The following is a 17,088-nucleotide window of genomic DNA, read 5'->3' on the forward strand; positions in this document are numbered from 1 at the left end:
TCAGACACATTCAGGGGACACCTTAGAATTATATTACATCTTGTAAAAACTGGTTCTAGGGCACCTTTAATACTCGATGAGAAAAGGCTTCGTTGACTAAATTTTAAATAGTCAGTCACAGAAAGAAAAACTTCAGTGCATGACGGACAGATCAATAACACAACTTGTCCATGTGGTAATTATGTCAGACTGGAAATCTAAAAGTTTGCCTATTCATCAACCTCAGACATGACTTGTTATTTGAAATGATGTAAGTAGTAGCCTAACATTAGCCACTTTACATGGCCGCTCACTCTGTTAACCTAGATAAATGTGCTCTATTATTAGGCGCAGATCCAAGTGTGTGGAGTGGAAGCTAAATTAGTGCCTTTATGCGTTTAACTTAACGTGCATGTCTCTATAGGCATGTCCACTATATTGAAATTCATTTTTGCAGCTGAAACTAAACCAGAAAATGCTTGTTTATTAAAGGGACAGTTCACCCAAAAATGAAAATTATCCCATGATTTACTCACAACAGCACAATTGGAGATTTAAAAATATCCTGGCTCTTTCAAGCTTTATAATGGTAGTGAACGGGGGCTGCGATTTATGTTTTGAAGCCTCAAAAAATGCATCCCTAAGTTATAAAAGTAATCCATATGGATCCAGGGGGTTAGTAAAGGCCTTTTGAAGCAAAACGATGTGTTTTCATAAGAAAAATATCCATATTTAAAACTTTATCAGAAGCTCAGAGAATAGAGCAAAACAAAACACTGGTCATGAATTAGAAGTTTTTAAAGAGAAATGTCAGAGGATTTTGATCTAAGAGAAGAGGAGCTTGAGCCGTCATGAGTTACTCATTTGGCGCAAGTCGACTTAGGCAGTATGCATACGGTCCTCTGGCGGAAGCTAGTTATTTGAATTTATAAAGGTGTAAATATGGATATTTTTCTTACAAAAACCCATCGCTTCACTTCAGAAGGCCCTTTTTAACCCACTGGAGCCGTGTGGATTATATTTATGATGGATGGATGTAGGGCTGGGCTGAAAAGCCACGCAATATCGCGTTCATATCGCAGATGAATCGCCTTCGATAATGAACGCGATATTGCGTGGCTTTTCAGTGATCTACGGCTCTGTCTATTAAATGCCGCTCCATTTGAAAGCAGGTGATGGCGATTTAGCGGTAATCAGGGAACCGGCTTTACTGACAAAATGCGCGTGACAATCGCATGCGATATATCGCCCAGCCCTAGATGGATGCATTTTTTTGGGCTTCAAAACAGGCCCCCCATTCAATACCAGTATAAAGCTTGGAAGAACCAGGATATTTTTTAATATAACTCAGATTGTGTTCGTCTGAAAGAAGATAGTCATATTCACCTAGGATGGTTTGAGGGTGAGTAAATCATTGGATAATTTTCATTTTTTTGTTGTTGATGAAACAGTCACAATCACTACTCAAGATTTTTGCGTGCACTTGAGAGCTTAATTTATATTTTTAAAGGCTTATTATTATGGTTTAGTATTTCACTGTAATGTAGAACTACAGGTATGTAAGCAATGTTACACAGGTCTATAATATTCTTGCTCAGCCCTATACATGTGCATTTACATGTAGATGTGCTGTCTTCTGTCTTGGTGCCTGCAGGGACAGCAGTGGAGCGATCTCGTCTCTAGATGGTCGTCTGAACCTGGAGAACACTGATTATAAAAAGACCACTAAGATCACCTGGCTCACTGAATCCAGCCGTGCCCCCCTCCTGCCCACTGTGTGCGTCAACTACCAGCACCTCATAACCAAACCAGTCTTGGGCAAGGATGATGATTTCAAGGATTACATCAACAAGAACAGCAAGGTGTGTGGTACTCAAGTCTGCTGGGGTGTTGTCTGGTGTCATTTGCGCCACAGTTGAGCAGTTTTTTGGTAGTGTGAATGGCAAAAAAATAAAGATCACATTTTTTTTGAGTTCTGTTCTAGGCTACATTTGTGGAAATAAAACAGACATAAATTGCGTGAATTCTGACTTAACTGTTCATCACATTGCAAAAAGGCATGTGTATCAGTCTAACTGTATATTATTACAATTTAAAGTAGCATTTTTAAATATATTAAAATAGAGAAGAGCTGGATTTTCAGCATCATTACTCCAGTCTTCAGTGTCACATGATCCTTCAGAAATCATTCTAATATGCTGATTTGCTACTCAAGTAACATTTATCAATGTTGAATGCAAAAAAACTTGCTGCTTTTTATGGTTTTGTTTTTCAGGATTCTTTGAATAGAGTTCAAAAGAACAGCATTTATATGAAATACAATTTTTGTAGCATTAATATGTCTTTACTGTCACTTTTGATCAATTTATTGTGTTTACAGTAGTTTATGTAGTTTAAATGCTGCAGTGTATTAACAATAATTTCTGTTTCCAGATAGAGGAGAAGATGATTGGAGACCCTTGCTTGAAGGACTTGAAGAAAGGTGACATCATACAGCTGCAGAGACGGGGTTTCTATATCTGTGATCAGCCTTATGAGCCAATCAGGTGTCACCTCTCATCTGTTTAACACATTCTTATAAATCTGTTGTAACATTTAAAGTCCACATGTGGTCACTAATTGTATCCCTTAAAACTCATCTTTGATCACCAAAATTATATATTTAAATGTTTTTTTCCTGTGAAAAAAAAAAAAAAATTCATGCCTTTTAAAATAGCTTGAATATAACTCTACACCCTTGCTTCATTTAGTATATGTGGATAGTATATGTAGCCCCGCCTTCACTCATTTGCATGAGCTCAGAGATCCACTCGGTCAACTTACTGAGGTAAACGCTGCACAATATTGCTTTTTACAACGTCGGACACATAACAGTAATTAATATGATTAGCCTTTTGCTTGACAACGTTATCAAACAGCTTATAATGTGTTGCTAAAGTTACAAACCATGTTCCTGTTCTCCATCTCAGAGTCACAGACAGCTGACTTCTAAAAACTGGCATCCTTACAAACGCTTTAAACAACACAACGTCAGTGGAGAAAGGCATAGTTCATCATAACATTGTAGTATACATCATATACATAATTCACCCGCTATATTGCAAAATCTACCTGATTTTTCATATCAATAGAAAAATATACCGGGATAACCTGGCTTCATTTGAGACTCACCTGCTTCAGAGCGGCCATAGTTAATGATATGCTAAAGCCCGCCCGCACATTGACATGATTGGTTACAAGGTAGTTTGAGATGTTAGAAACACGTTTTTGAAACTGTCTTTAAATCACTGCTGTTTTAAAGAGAAAATACTCAGCAATGGTGTTGACTTTCCATTTAAAAACACCACACAGACATATAAATAAAATTTAAAAACTTGATTTTCACCACAGGGGGACTTTAAATATTTATTTGTTTCAGTTTTTATGCTCTGTTTGTAATTCTGTACTTTGTTTGATTATATATTTAGCCCGCACAGCTGCAAGGAGAGTCCCTGTGTCCTGCTCTATATCCCAGACGGACACACGAAAGAGATGCCCACTGCTGGCTCCAAGGACAAGAGCAAGAGCCAGACAGCTGCTAAACCTGTGAGCACAGAATTGGATCCATCCATTTGTTCTCTGGACAAGTCTGTTTTCAAACAATGAAGAAAATGATCACTCTTGTCATATTGTTCTTCCTTCAGGTGAAGGCTGAGTCTGCTGCTCCGAGCAAAGCAAAGCCGGCTCCTGTCTCCGGCCCTGCGCCATCAGCATCAGGAGACGCTTCCTCCCTATACTCCAGCATTGTGGCTCAGGGAGACCTGGTCAGGCAGCTCAAGACAGACAAGGCGCCTAAAGAGCAAGTGGATGCCGCTGTAAAGCAGCTCTTGGCTTTGAAGTCGGAGTTTAAACAACTGACCGGACAGGAGTACAAACCTGGCATGGCTCCACCTACTTCCACCCCAGCACAGAAGAGCTCTGCCCCCACTCCTGCAGCAGGAAGTCCAAGCCCCGCCTTCACCGGTTGTCCGTTCACTCGTGTTGCTGAACAAGGCGAGGTGGTCAGAAAACTGAAGGCTGAAAAAGCACCAAAGGTCTGTTTCAGTTGCTGTTGCATACAGCATTTCTGGCCTGCCTTCTACTATCCAGTCACTTTTTAAGAGTCTGCTTCATTTAGGGTGCTTTTGGTTGTTTTGAGAGTTTCATTGTTGACCGCATCTTCATTTTACAGGAGCAAGTAGATGCTGCAGTAAAACAGCTCTTGGCTTTCAAAGCTGAGTTCAAACAGCTCACTGGTCAGGACTACAAACCAGGCATGGCTCCTCCCACAGCGGCTCCTCCCACAGCATCTCCCCCACAGCCCGCCCCTACATCTGACTCCTCCCCTGCTGCCATATACGGTCATGTGTCTGAACAGGGGGAATTGGTCAGAAAGCTGAAATCAGAGAAAGCACCAAAAGTGAGACTATAGTTACATCTTTACTTAGATTTTCTATATATGAATGTGTGTTTGTGTATAATTTGTGTGTGTGTGTGTGTATATATATATATATATATATATATATATATATATATATATATATATATATATATATATATATATATATATATATATATATATATATATATATATATATATCCTAACCTATTTCTGTTTTATAGTACTCAATATCTGTTGCAGAAATGTCATTAAATATATATTGCAAATAGGGTTGCAAAGGAGTGGAAAGTTTCCAGAAACTTTCCACGGGAACTTAACCTGGGGAATTTTGGAAATATTCCAATTTGGAAACATAACAGGAATTTATGGGAATTAATTGGAAATGTTGGGAAATTTATACAGATTTATAATATTTATATAAAATGTATCATATAAAAACAAATATAAACATTTTGTTTGGTCATAACATAAAATAACAGTTGTTTATTTTTCGCATTCAGTTAATTCTAATTTAGTAAATATGTAAATTAAATATATTTTTACTGCAGCAATTATGTGTTATTTATTTCAGTGTCACATGATTCTTCAGAAATCAGTCTGATTTTACTGATTTGATACTTATTTGTTATTATTGTTGGAAACAGTTGTGTTAGCATGTTAGAATGATTTCTGAAGGATCATGTGGCACTGAAGACTGGAGAAATGATGCTGAAAATTCATCTTGGATCACAGAAATAAATTATATTTTTATGTATATCAATTATTATACCATTATTTAAAATTGTAGTTGTTTCACAATATTAGTTTTTTTTTTTTTTCTGTATTTTTGATCAAATGTGCATGTTATGGACTGGGGGAAGCACAGTGCATGCAGGGGGTGTGTCCTCAATAGTCCTGCAGTAAGTAGTGTGCTGTGTGAGGAATGTGAAGTGTAAAAATTAAACTAAAATTGCATTAAATATGGTTGTTTTTCCAAAATTATGTTGCAAGATGTTTTTTTCAACTACATTTAAGTACCCTGTTATAGGCTAACCTGCAATTTTGCAAATTCCCTGTTTATTTCCATATATTCCTGTTAATTCCCATATATTCCCGTTAATTCCCATGGAAATTTCCAGCTTTGAAAATTCCTGGAATTGTGCAACTCTATATGCAAATAATAGCTTTATATTATATATAATTATTATATATAATTAAGTCATATTATTTGTTTATATATACATGTTTATAACATAAATATAATAGGTTTGTTTATTTAATATATATAAATGTATATCTTTTTTTTTTTTTTCTTCTTATTCAGTAAACAGTGTTTAATTTGTAATTTACTTGTTGGTAAAGCATCATATTTTGTTTTTTTCCTCCTCAGGACCAGGTTGATGCAGCAGTCAAGCAGCTTTTGGCTCTGAAGGCAGAATATAAGCAGGTGACAGGGCAGGACTACAAACCTGGAGTTCCCCCTGCTGGTAGCTCTCCATCAACTCCAGCTCCAGCTCAGCCTGCCGCCACCACGGTTTCAGCGTCTGTCTCCTCTGACAGCTCTAAGTCTATTTACGATCGAGTCACTCAACAAGGAGACCTTGTGAGGAAACTGAAAACAGACAAGGCACCCAAGGTTTCTGACTTCTTTCAGTTTGTCAAAGTTTTTACAGGGTTTGTTCACCCAAAAATGAGAATTGTCATCATTTACTCGCCCTCATGGCATTCTAAACCCGCAAGACAAAGTTTCAATTAAGTATGAGGGACAGAAAGATTTGCTTTTCATTTGCTTTCTGAAGATCAACTAAAGTCTTAGGGGTTTGGAACGACATGAGGGTGAGTGAGTAATGACAGAAGTTTCATTTTTGGGTTAACTATCCCTTTAAAATTTTTCATTTTTAAATGATTCTACATAGTATTCAACAATTCTTCATATTTTTACAGGATCAGATAGATGCTGCCGTGAAGCAGTTGTTGAGTCTTAAAGCCGAGTACAAGCAGCAAACTGGACAGGAATACAAACCAGGCATGTCTCCTTCCTCTGGCCCCGCCCCTGCACAGTCTAATCCCACCCCACCTCAATCCAGCTCCTCCCCTCAGGCTCAGGCGCTGTTTTCAGACATAGCCCAGCAGGGGGAGCAAGTGAGACGTCTTAAAGCAGAGAAAGCTCCTAAGGTTTGTTTGAATTTGTTTGCAAACATTATTAAATATTACATTTTTATTTTAGCGCTCATGATATTCTAATTTAATTTTTAGGATCAAGTTGATAAAGCAGTGAAGACTCTGCTTGAGCTGAAGGGTCAGTATAAAGCCCTCACTGGGGAGGAGTACAAGCCTGTGACTACCCCAGGAGGCTCAGGGAACACGGGGGGAGAAGACAAGAGCCGCAAGGAGAGGGAGAACAAATCTGAAAAGCAGGGAGGAGGAGGACGTAAGCAGCAGAAGGGAGGAGAGAAACCTCAACAAGGTCAAGACTCTGGAGCAGCTGGAGCAGGAGACGGCCAAGGGCCAAAGAAACAGACACGGTGAGAGGCAAAATCGCAAAGTAACCCGTACAGTGTAAAATGCCCTTTATTTGTTTCCTTGAGACATGGATAACTACTTAAATGGAGGCTTGAGAAAGTTTTGCAGTTGAGTTAGTACTGCCACAACTGGTTTTGTCCTCCAAGACTAAACCCAGAATGCAGCCTCTCTTGTCTGAATGTCTCTTTCAGACTGTAAGCTGTGTACATGGACACTTCACTAAAGGATATTCAGTTATGAATTAAGGAAATGTTGTATTTGCAAGAAGGATTTATAGATTCACTCACTTATTTTGTGTTTCTCAAATGTAGGCTGGGACTGGAGGCAAAGAAAGAGGAAAACTTGGCTGATTGGTACTCACAGGTACACTGTGCTTATATGATTTTGTAAACTGTTAGAAGAAGCTATCTTTATAAAGTTCATTTTGTTCAGCTGTTTAAAAATCTTCATCTTTGCTGGTTTCAGGTCATCACTAAAGCAGAGATGATCGAGTACTACGATGTCAGTGGTTGTTATGTGTTGAGGCCCTGGTCGTACGCTATCTGGGATGCCATCAAAGAATTCTTTGACCGGGAGATCAAGAAGCTGGGTGTGGAGAACTGCTACTTCCCCATGTTTGTCTCTCAGGCTGCCCTTGAGAAGGAGAAAACTCACATTGCGGATTTTGCACCAGAGGTGATGAGTTGGAAAGAATGAAAGAATAGAAGCTTAGAAGTCAGATTTTTTTTTTTTTTTTTTTTTTTTTTTTTTTTTTTTAAAGAAATTAATACTTGTATTCAGCAAGTATGCATTAAAGGATTAGTTTACTTCAAAATAATTTACTTCCTGATAATTTACTCACCCCCATGTCATCAAGATGTTTCTTTCTTTCTTCAGTCGAAAAGAAATGAAGGTTTTTGATTAAAACATTCCAGGATTTTTCTCCATATAGTGGACTTCACTGGGGTTCAACAGGTTGAAGGTCCAAATGTACAGTTTCAGTGCAGCTTCAAAGAGCTCTACATGATCCCAGACGAGGAATAAGAGTCTTATCTAGAGAAAAGATGTAATTTTCTTAAAAAAAAAAAAAAAAAAAAAAAAAAAATTGTATATACTTTTTAACCTCAAATGCTCATCTTGCACTTAGCTCTGGCGATGTGCCACGCATTACATAATCACGTTGGAAAGGATCATGCGTTTATGCGTATAAGTGGAAGTACTGAGCAAGTGTTTACAAAGTGAATGTGCAAAGACTAAGTTAAACTGCCTTTACAAAAAAGGTAAAACAAGCGGTGTCGGACGATTTTGAGGTTGGACGTGAAAATGAGAGTTTTTTTTTTCCCCCCACAGCAGTAGTTTTCCGCCTTATGTCTACCACATGTACCTTTCACCTATGTCGCGTATGGCCTTTCCAGCATGACCGTTCCAAGACAAGCATTTTGGTTAAAAAGTGTGTGTGTGTGTGTGTGTGTATGTGTATGTATGTGTGTATATATATATATATATATATATATATATATATATATATATATATGTATTTTTTTTTTTTTTTTTTAGAAAATTGACCTGATTCGTTTTCACTAGATAAGACCCTTATTTCCTGGGTGGGATCATGTAGAGCCCTTTGAAGCTGCACTGAAACTGCAGTTTGGACCTTAAAACCGTTGGTCCACTATATGGAGAAAAATCCTGGAATGTTTTCCTTGAGTAAACCTTAATTTCAGGAAATGTTATTGATCTAAAGAAAGACATCTTGGATGACATGGGGGTGAGTAAATTAGTTCAAAAGTCACAGTAAAGACATTTGAAATGTTAATGCATCACTTTTTCCACAAAAATGTTAAGCAGTACAACTATTTTCAGCATTGAAACTTTACTTGATAATTTTATCAGAATGATTTTTGAAGGACACTGTATTTTTCATTTTCAATGTATTTACACTGTTTGGCCAGTATTGAAAGGTTTTAGATTTAAAAAGGCATTAATACTTATTAGAGTCTATGATTGGGTCATTATTGCAGTGATTATTATGTTTTTAGCATGATGATGTTTGGCAAAAGTTCTTCTAACCCTAATTGATGGAGAGTGACTAATTTTTGGTCAAGATCTTGTATTGCTCTCCTCCAGCACATCCCAAAGACTTTCAATAAATTTCAGGGTCTGAAAAGGTGCCAATTCATGTGCAAAAATGATTCTTCATGCTCTTCCCAACCATTGTCATCCTGGAATATGGCCATGATGTGTCTTCCATACATGGTTGTTTAAGAAATGAAAAGCTACACACTCCATCAGTTAGGTTTAGGAGAACTGTTGCCAAACATAATAACATGCTAGAATCATCAATAATCACTGCAATAATGATCCAGTCATAGACTCTTTAAGCATTTGCCTTATTTAAATCCAAACAGTGACTTTTTTGAGGGTCAGGTGGTGTATATTAAAATAGAATTTTTTTTTTTGTTTTTTGATAAAATAAATGCTTATTTTTTATATTATGATAATGGGTGATTGGAATGAGATCATATTTATGGTGGATCATATTTGGGGCTTTATCAGTGTGAGGATAAGGGGATGCATATGGTATGAAAAGCCACTCAAAGATCTGTGCTTTTTGATCTGCAAATGTCTTTAGGTCGCTTGGGTGACAAGATCAGGAAAGACGGAGCTGGCTGAGCCCATTGCTGTGCGTCCCACTAGTGAGACAGGTGAGCAACTGCAGCTGTACCTGAAATGCACTGGATTCTCATCTTTTTTTTTTTGTTATCTTTTTAATAAATCTGCATTCTTCTTGCATTGATGCAGTGATGTATCCTGCCTTATGCCAAGTGGGTCCAGTCGCACAGAGACCTGCCAATCAAACTCAACCAGTGGTGCAATGTTCGTGGTCAGTTTCAGCCTCACTTGTACACTTTTACTAACACATCTAAATTAAAGGCCTGTGTATTCATTCAGTTTCTTGCTGTTCTCAGCGTTGGGAGTTTAAACACCCCCAGCCCTTCCTGAGGACCAGAGAGTTTCTGTGGCAGGAGGGACACACAGCATTTGCCACCAAAGAGGAAGCTGAAGTGGAGGTTGGTTGGATGTGATCAGTCACACCTCACTCACAACATAATATTTACATGCTGATCCTGAAATGATTGTACCATGTTTCTGACCCTCCCACTCTTTTAACCGTCATGTGTGCAGGTGTTGCAGATTCTGGACCTGTATGCTCGGGTGTACGAGGAGCTGATGGCCATCCCTGTGGTCAAGGGCAGGAAAACAGAGAAGGAGAAGTTTGCAGGAGGAGACTACACCACCACTGTGGAGGCTTACATCTCAGCAAGTGGCAGAGCAATTCAGGTAAGCAAGACCTCAAGGCCCCGAAGTACTTCAAGTGAAACTGAAGAACGAACTATTGTGACGTCAAAAAAAAAAAAAAAAAAAAAAAATCAGGCTAAAACAAAGTTTGTTTTGAATTCGAAACTGCTTGCTAGGGGTGTAACGGTGCATGTATTCATCTTGAACTGTCACGGTTCGGTGCATACACTCCAGTCCATAATGCACTGTAGCCTAACCACTTTTAACCAGCATTAACCACTAATAATCACAACAAGCTATGTGTTTTGTTACTTCTGATAAGAAACAAAGTGTCATCTTTCAAGTTCTGTCCATTTTATCATGAAATTCAAACAATAAATGCATGTTAAAGTGAATGAATGCAATCTGAAGCTATGTTGAAAGATACAGCACAACTTACTGAAACATATATTGTGTAATTGCTCAATCAGTGTTTCAACCACGGAAAGACGTCAATAAAACAGCTCATAAACAATGTCACATGACAATACATTTACCCCAGAAAAGCCATTCAGTGTCACAGCTTGTTAGTTTGCTCTTTCGCTAAATATATGCACTATATTAGCTTATATATTAATTATATTTTCCAGTGGTATCTTAAAAACACATGCATGAGATGCTGCAAACCACCTTAAGACACAAACACAGCGTTCAAAGATGTCCAACTAGTGCATATTTATGCAAAAAAAACAAAACGATGGAAAAGCGCAGTGGAACACTGTGGAAGTCGAACATATTTAAAAATCAATTAAAAATCGATGGTTTTTTTTAAAAAAGTTGTTTGACTCAATCATTCCCCCACGGCAACTCTTGTTTAGTAGTAGTGCTTGCTAAGGAAAGAATCACTATTACTATTGGTTATATTTTGGGTTAAGGATGTGCAACATGTTAAAAACACTCAGAACACCTTAGCAATGCCCTGGAGAACCCCTGTAGCACCCTGAAATGTTAACATTTTAAAATGTAAAAATGTACCTATAGGGTGTGTAAAAGAAGTATTGTAGCGGTATCGGTGTGCTGCAGTAAGATCTAAAACTGTCCTTATCACTCTCAGGGTGCCACATCCCATCACCTGGGCCAGAACTTCTCCAGGATGTTTGAGATCATTTTTGAGGACCCTAAGAAACCAGGCGAGAAGCAGCTGGCCTACCAGAACTCATGGGGAATCACCACTCGGACCATCGGAGTCCTGACGATGGTTCATGGAGACAACATGGGTCTGGTGCTGCCTCCCAGAGTTGCATGTCTACAGGTGTGCTGGAGATCCATCATTTCTTCTTGGTTATAATGGATCATAGCATTGTATGCAAACTTACACTCTGATTCGCAGGTTGTCATCATCCCTTGTGGCATCACAGCCACTCTACCAGAAGCAGAGAAAGACCTTCTGTTGGCCCAGTGCTCCAAGTATCTTTCCAGACTACAGGAGGCCGATGTCAGAGTCAAGGCCGACCTGCGTGATAACTACTCACCTGGCTGGAAGTTTAATCATTGGGAGCTGAAGGTATGGAGGTTCTTCATCTCAGCAGAATCACACCAATTAGGGCTGCTTGATTATGGCAAAGATCATAATTGTGATGATTTTGGTCAGTATTTTAATCATGATTATGATGGTTAGGATTGGGTGATATGACAAAATCTTATATAATCATATAGGTTTTGTTGTTGTTTTTCAATGATATACAGTGGCATGAAAAAGTATGTGAACCCCTTGCAGAATCTGTGAAAATGAGAATTAGTTTAATAAAATAAGAGGGATAATAAAAAAATGCATGTTATTTTTTGTTTAGTACTGTCCTGAGTAAGATATTTTACATAAAAGATGTTTGCATTTAGTTCACAAGACAAAACAATAGCTGAATTTATTAAAATAACCCCATTCATAAGTATGTGAACCATTGATTCTCAATACTGTGTGTGGTTACCTGATGATCCACGACTGTTTTTATGTTTTGTGATGGTTGTTCATGAGTCTCTTGTTTGTCCTGAGCAGTTAAACTGAGCTCTGTTCTTCAGAAAAATCCTCCAGCTCCTGCAGATTCTTCAGTTTTCAAGCATTTTTGCATATTTGAACCCTTTCCAGCAGTGACTGAATGATTTTGAGATCCATCTTTTCACACTGAGGACAACTGAGGGACTCAAACTCAACTATTAAAAAAGGTTCAAACATTCACTGATGCTCCAGAAGGAAACACGACGCATTGAGAGTCGGGGGGTGAAAACTTTTGAACAGGATGAAGATGTCACAATTTTTCTTATTTTGTTTATTGTTTTTCATTTATATCAGAAGATACTTGCATGTTTCCCGACAGAAAAATTAAGTACAATTTACCTTGATATTTGAATTCAAAAGTTTTCACCCCTCGGCTCTTAATGCATCGTGTTTCCTTCTGGAGCATCAGTGAATGTTTGTTTTTTAATAGTTGTGTTTGAGTCCCTCAGTTGTCCTCAGTATGAAAAGATGGATCTCAAAATCCTACAGTCACTGCTGGAAAGGGTTCAAATATGCAAAAATGCTTGAAAACTGATGAATCTGCAGGACCTGGAGGATTTTTCTGAAGAACAGAGCTCAGTTTAACTGCTCAGGACAAACAAGAGACTCATGAACAACCATCACAAAACATAAAAACAGTCGTGGATCATCAGGTAACCACACACAGTATTGAGAATCAATGGTTCACATACTTATGAATGGGGTTATTTTAATAAATTCAGCTATTGTTTTGTCTTGGGAACTAAATGCAAACATCTTTTATGTAAAATATCTTACTCAGGACAGTACTAAACAAAAAATAACATGCATTTTTTATTATCCGTCTTACTTTATTAAAATAATTCTCATTTTCACAGATTCTGCAAGGGGTTCACATACTTTTTCATGCCACTGTATACTGGGTGGTGAACTCCAGTCCTGGAGAGCCACAGTCCTACATAGTTCATAAAAACTCACCTTTCTAGTATCCCTTCAGACCTTGATTAGCGTGCTCAGGTGTGTTTGATTAGGGTTGAAGCAAAACGCTGCAGGACTGTGGCTCTCCAGGGCCTGCGTTCGCCACCCCTGATATATATCAAATATAATTAGCTGGAAATAAGGTTGGTATGATATCAAATATTTGGATACTAGTGAAGTTTCATAATTCTTGATACCGATTTTGATACCACAGCAGAAATTAATACTAGGCTTAAGTAAACAATCAGTAATGCAATAAAACCAAAATGTTACATTTGGGCTTTTATGGAGGGGCTAGGGTTGTCAGAAACACCAGTACTTTGGTAGCAAGTCGATAATAAACCTAATAAAAATTGACAATACAATTTCTGCGTTTCTAACATTTCTCATAGGTGTTTAAGTTAGTCAGAGTCCACACAACACCGCTCAAAACACCAGATTTATTAGAGTTTGTACACTCGCAAATCCTTTCATTATTACCAACAAAGTGTATGTAAATAAGATGTAAAGCCACTGCTTTAAAGGGATGGAACAGATTGAGGCACAATAATTGTTTTATCTTGATTATGGCTGACATGCTGTTTCTGAATGCAGGGTGTGCCCATAAGGTTGGAGGTTGGGCCAAAGGACTTAAAACAGGGCCAGTTTGTAGCAGTAAGAAGAGACACAGGACAGAAGGTTGTCGTTCCAGAGGCTGACGCCGAGAAGAAAATCTCAACCCTTCTGGAAGAGATCCAGAACAATCTCTTTAAACGGTACAAACAAACTCCTGCTTTTCAGTTCAACTAATATCACTACATTCTGATCTGCCATTTCCTTCGGAGGCAGACTGATTGACTATTTTCAACTTGCCACAGGGCCTCTGATGATTTGAACAAACACATGGTTGTGGCCGATACGATGGAACAGTTCCAGAAAGATCTGGACCAGGGAAGGGTAAGTAAACTGTGGGGATCCAGAGCTCTTTGGATACTATTTATTTATTCAAAACCAGAAATATGGCTAATTTATGTGATTTCTCACAGATTGTGCAGATTCCCTTCTGTGGAGGCATTGAGTGTGAGGACTGGATTAAGAAGACAACAGCCAAGTAAGAGACTAGTCAATGGTTTTGGGTAGTTTTTCCTTGGTAACCAGGATTTAGTTACCTACTACATTCTTTTTTTTTTTTTTAAACAATTACATGCCAAAAAAAAAAAAAAAAAAAAAATAGTCTGGGATGATTTTTTTTTTTTTTTTTTTTTTTTTTTTTTGTACAATATAAAGGCAGCTATATATTTTAATGTAGAAAGACCTAAAAATGTTAAGTGTGACAGAGACACAGGGTCCTTTAAAAAAAAAAAAAGTTTATGCTGGTTTCATAAACTAAACTTCATAACTTTAATTCAGTTACATAAAAACATACACTGGTCTAATTTTTGATACCAAAATGTAAGATTCTTTGCTAGTCAGTTATAGTAGTACTAGTTTATGCAGATGGCCCAACTCCATCAAATTTAAAGCCATAAAAATTCTTAAATATCTTAAATGGTGTAAGAAGTCTTCATTTTCATTTCAAGAGGTCTTAAATTTGGGGACAGTAAAATAGGAATGGTGATGTACCTTAATATGGTGATTGAACTTCAAAAGGTGATGAATTTGCAATTTTGCATGTTCTACCGAACGTTTATGCCAAGCAATTTCTTTATAACATCTACTGTTGATGAATTATGAATTATCTTCTAATAAGCGCAGCTGCATTGCAAGTGCCACCCTTAAAGAGGAAAGATAAGCTAGATATGGTTACTCTTAACACATACACTTTTTTCCTGTGTCTTCAGGGATCAAGACCTGGAGCCTGGTGCACCTTCAATGGGAGCCAAGAGTCTGTGTATCCCCTTCAAGCCCTTGAAGACCCTGCAGGCGGGTCAGATGTGCGTCAGCGGCAAAGAGCCTGCGCAGTTCTACACGTTGTTCGGTCGCAGTTACTGAAACAGTCTGTCATCCCCAAAATAGTGACTCCCCTTATCATCAAATGCACTAGTAGGATAACTGCAAGACATCTGTCATCATCTCTAATCACTCTAAATACTGCTTTTTACTATATTTTAGAGGAACCCTCTATTTTTCAGGTCACAGGTTTACTAACGGACAGTTTTAGGCTGAGATTTGACGTTCTATGCGACCATACTAAACCTTTGCACATCTTTGTCCTAAATAAATGTCTGACAATTATAAACTAAAATAATCTGTAATAAAGGGATTGTTAATTTCTATCGTTTTTGTGCTCTTTTTAACTTGTGTCTGGTATGTTTACATGGAGATCAGGTGTTTTATTAAATGATTGTAACGTTCCATAAACCAAGGGATTTCACTCTTTCACTGTGATGAATGGTTTAGTGTCCATGGAAACAGATGCGTGGCGGGAAACTCAAAGGAGCACGTGACTGATGAAAACAAATTGAAAGTCCGTGAAAATGAAACTAAGGATAAACTTAACTGTATGGGTGAGACTGTTATAAGTACATTGCAAATTTATTATGAGTGTCTATAAAACACACAAGCAATATACCATGAATATATTATTTTACAGGTAATGGTATGTGCTCACCAATACCTTTGGCTTATCCCAAATACAAAAAAGTGCACACTTTCTATTCAATAACAACCCAGCTGACAAATATTAATGGACATGCTCTGACACTGAACACTGACTGCATTAATGAATACACCCCCTTTGAAAATTAACAAATTCAGCAATTACTCTTTGCTTAGAAGACATGTCTGAGTTCTTCAGAGATATAGGTCTGGTTTCACAGACAGGGCTTGGACTAAACCAGGATTAGGGCTTAGTTCAATTGGGGCATTTAAGTAGCTTTATTAAACGTACACTAGAAAAAAAACATTACTGGTGTGAATCTTGAGACAAAACAGTGGCACTGACATGTTTTAAGATATATTAGTACAAGTTACTTTAAGTTAAATAAACTCAAACATGCATTTTAGTCTGGAATTAGCTTAGTCCTTGTCCCATAATTAGAGATTGATAATAAAGGCCACAGTTAGTTGTAATTCTTCACTCGCTGTGCTTCAGGTTCGAATGGGGTTGATGTCACAATTACATTACAAATAATGTAAAGCCCAGTGCACTTGTGTTGGAGAATCTGGCATCTTATGTCATTCTCGCCAGTGCATTGAGGGTCATTTTTGGCAGACCCATCAGCTCTGAAATAAGAAATTAAATGACTCGCCCACATCTGCCATCTGAGATGCTTTTGGCCATCGCAGGGATCAACGAAGACAGTGCAACCAATGGTACTGAGGCTTATGATTCAAGAGCAGAATGTTGAGTCAATCATGGGTCAGTGGTCCTTGAAGGGTTTGTGTATTGTATTGACTGCTATGATGTCGAGAATTGTTTCAGCGATGTGAGAAAATTCAATCCATCACACATACTTGGGAGGATGTGAGCTTTTTTTACTTAACCAAGTATCAACTAGTTTAATAGTTTTTTGAAACACAGCCGTGGTATTGTCCCAAAAAAATTACAGCGATGGTACCAAGGTATCAGATGGTAGTACTATAGTACTTTGATCCATACCATGGTACCACTTGGCTATAATATTTAAAGACACTGTAAAGTACTTCAATGAATTCTGTAGTATTTGGCAACATATACATTTTCTTAAGCAGCCCTAGAGGTCAATCATTAATCGATCTACCATAGCAAACAGCATATATTTTGTGCTGTTTTATGCATTTGAGAAATGGTGTTTTCTCTCAAATTTTGCAAATGTTTGAAAGTCATGCGATTATTTCTATTTTATTATAGCAGTAACTGAAAAAGGACTATTGTGGGTAAATCAAATGTAGGCTTATATACTGTAAGCCAATTACTAAATTAAGATTCATCTTACCAGTTACATTTTAGTCTGTGCTG

General features: G+C 37.7%; 1 protein-coding gene and 1 non-coding gene across 2 annotated transcripts in view; both read left to right on the forward strand.

The window, feature by feature from the left end:
• eprs1 (glutamyl-prolyl-tRNA synthetase 1) overlaps positions 1 to 15,422 on the forward strand; it is a 33,338-nt gene extending 17,916 nt beyond the window's left edge. Inside the window, 21 exon segments of the mRNA XM_048192341.1 lie at positions 1,634 to 1,841; positions 2,413 to 2,525; positions 3,447 to 3,564; positions 3,663 to 4,052; positions 4,190 to 4,417; positions 5,769 to 6,014; positions 6,323 to 6,553; positions 6,635 to 6,903; positions 7,213 to 7,264; positions 7,367 to 7,576; positions 9,513 to 9,585; positions 9,683 to 9,696; positions 9,698 to 9,761; positions 9,833 to 9,951; positions 10,067 to 10,222; positions 11,274 to 11,471; positions 11,550 to 11,723; positions 13,764 to 13,924; positions 14,027 to 14,105; positions 14,195 to 14,259; positions 14,990 to 15,422. Coding sequence (XP_048048298.1) covers positions 1,634 to 1,841; positions 2,413 to 2,525; positions 3,447 to 3,564; positions 3,663 to 4,052; positions 4,190 to 4,417; positions 5,769 to 6,014; positions 6,323 to 6,553; positions 6,635 to 6,903; positions 7,213 to 7,264; positions 7,367 to 7,576; positions 9,513 to 9,585; positions 9,683 to 9,696; positions 9,698 to 9,761; positions 9,833 to 9,951; positions 10,067 to 10,222; positions 11,274 to 11,471; positions 11,550 to 11,723; positions 13,764 to 13,924; positions 14,027 to 14,105; positions 14,195 to 14,259; positions 14,990 to 15,140 — 3,319 coding nt within the window. The 3' untranslated portion in view covers positions 15,141 to 15,422.
• LOC125269423 lies at positions 6,986 to 7,113 on the forward strand. The gene has a single exon (XR_007185105.1). It is a non-coding gene; the product is annotated as a small nucleolar RNA SNORA47 (small nucleolar RNA).
• Positions 15,423 to 17,088: the final 1,666 nt, after the last annotated feature.

The sequence above is a fragment of the Megalobrama amblycephala genome, linkage group LG5 (assembly GCF_018812025.1).
Source record: "Megalobrama amblycephala isolate DHTTF-2021 linkage group LG5, ASM1881202v1, whole genome shotgun sequence".
NCBI classification, from domain to species: Eukaryota; Metazoa; Chordata; class Actinopteri; order Cypriniformes; family Xenocyprididae; genus Megalobrama; species Megalobrama amblycephala.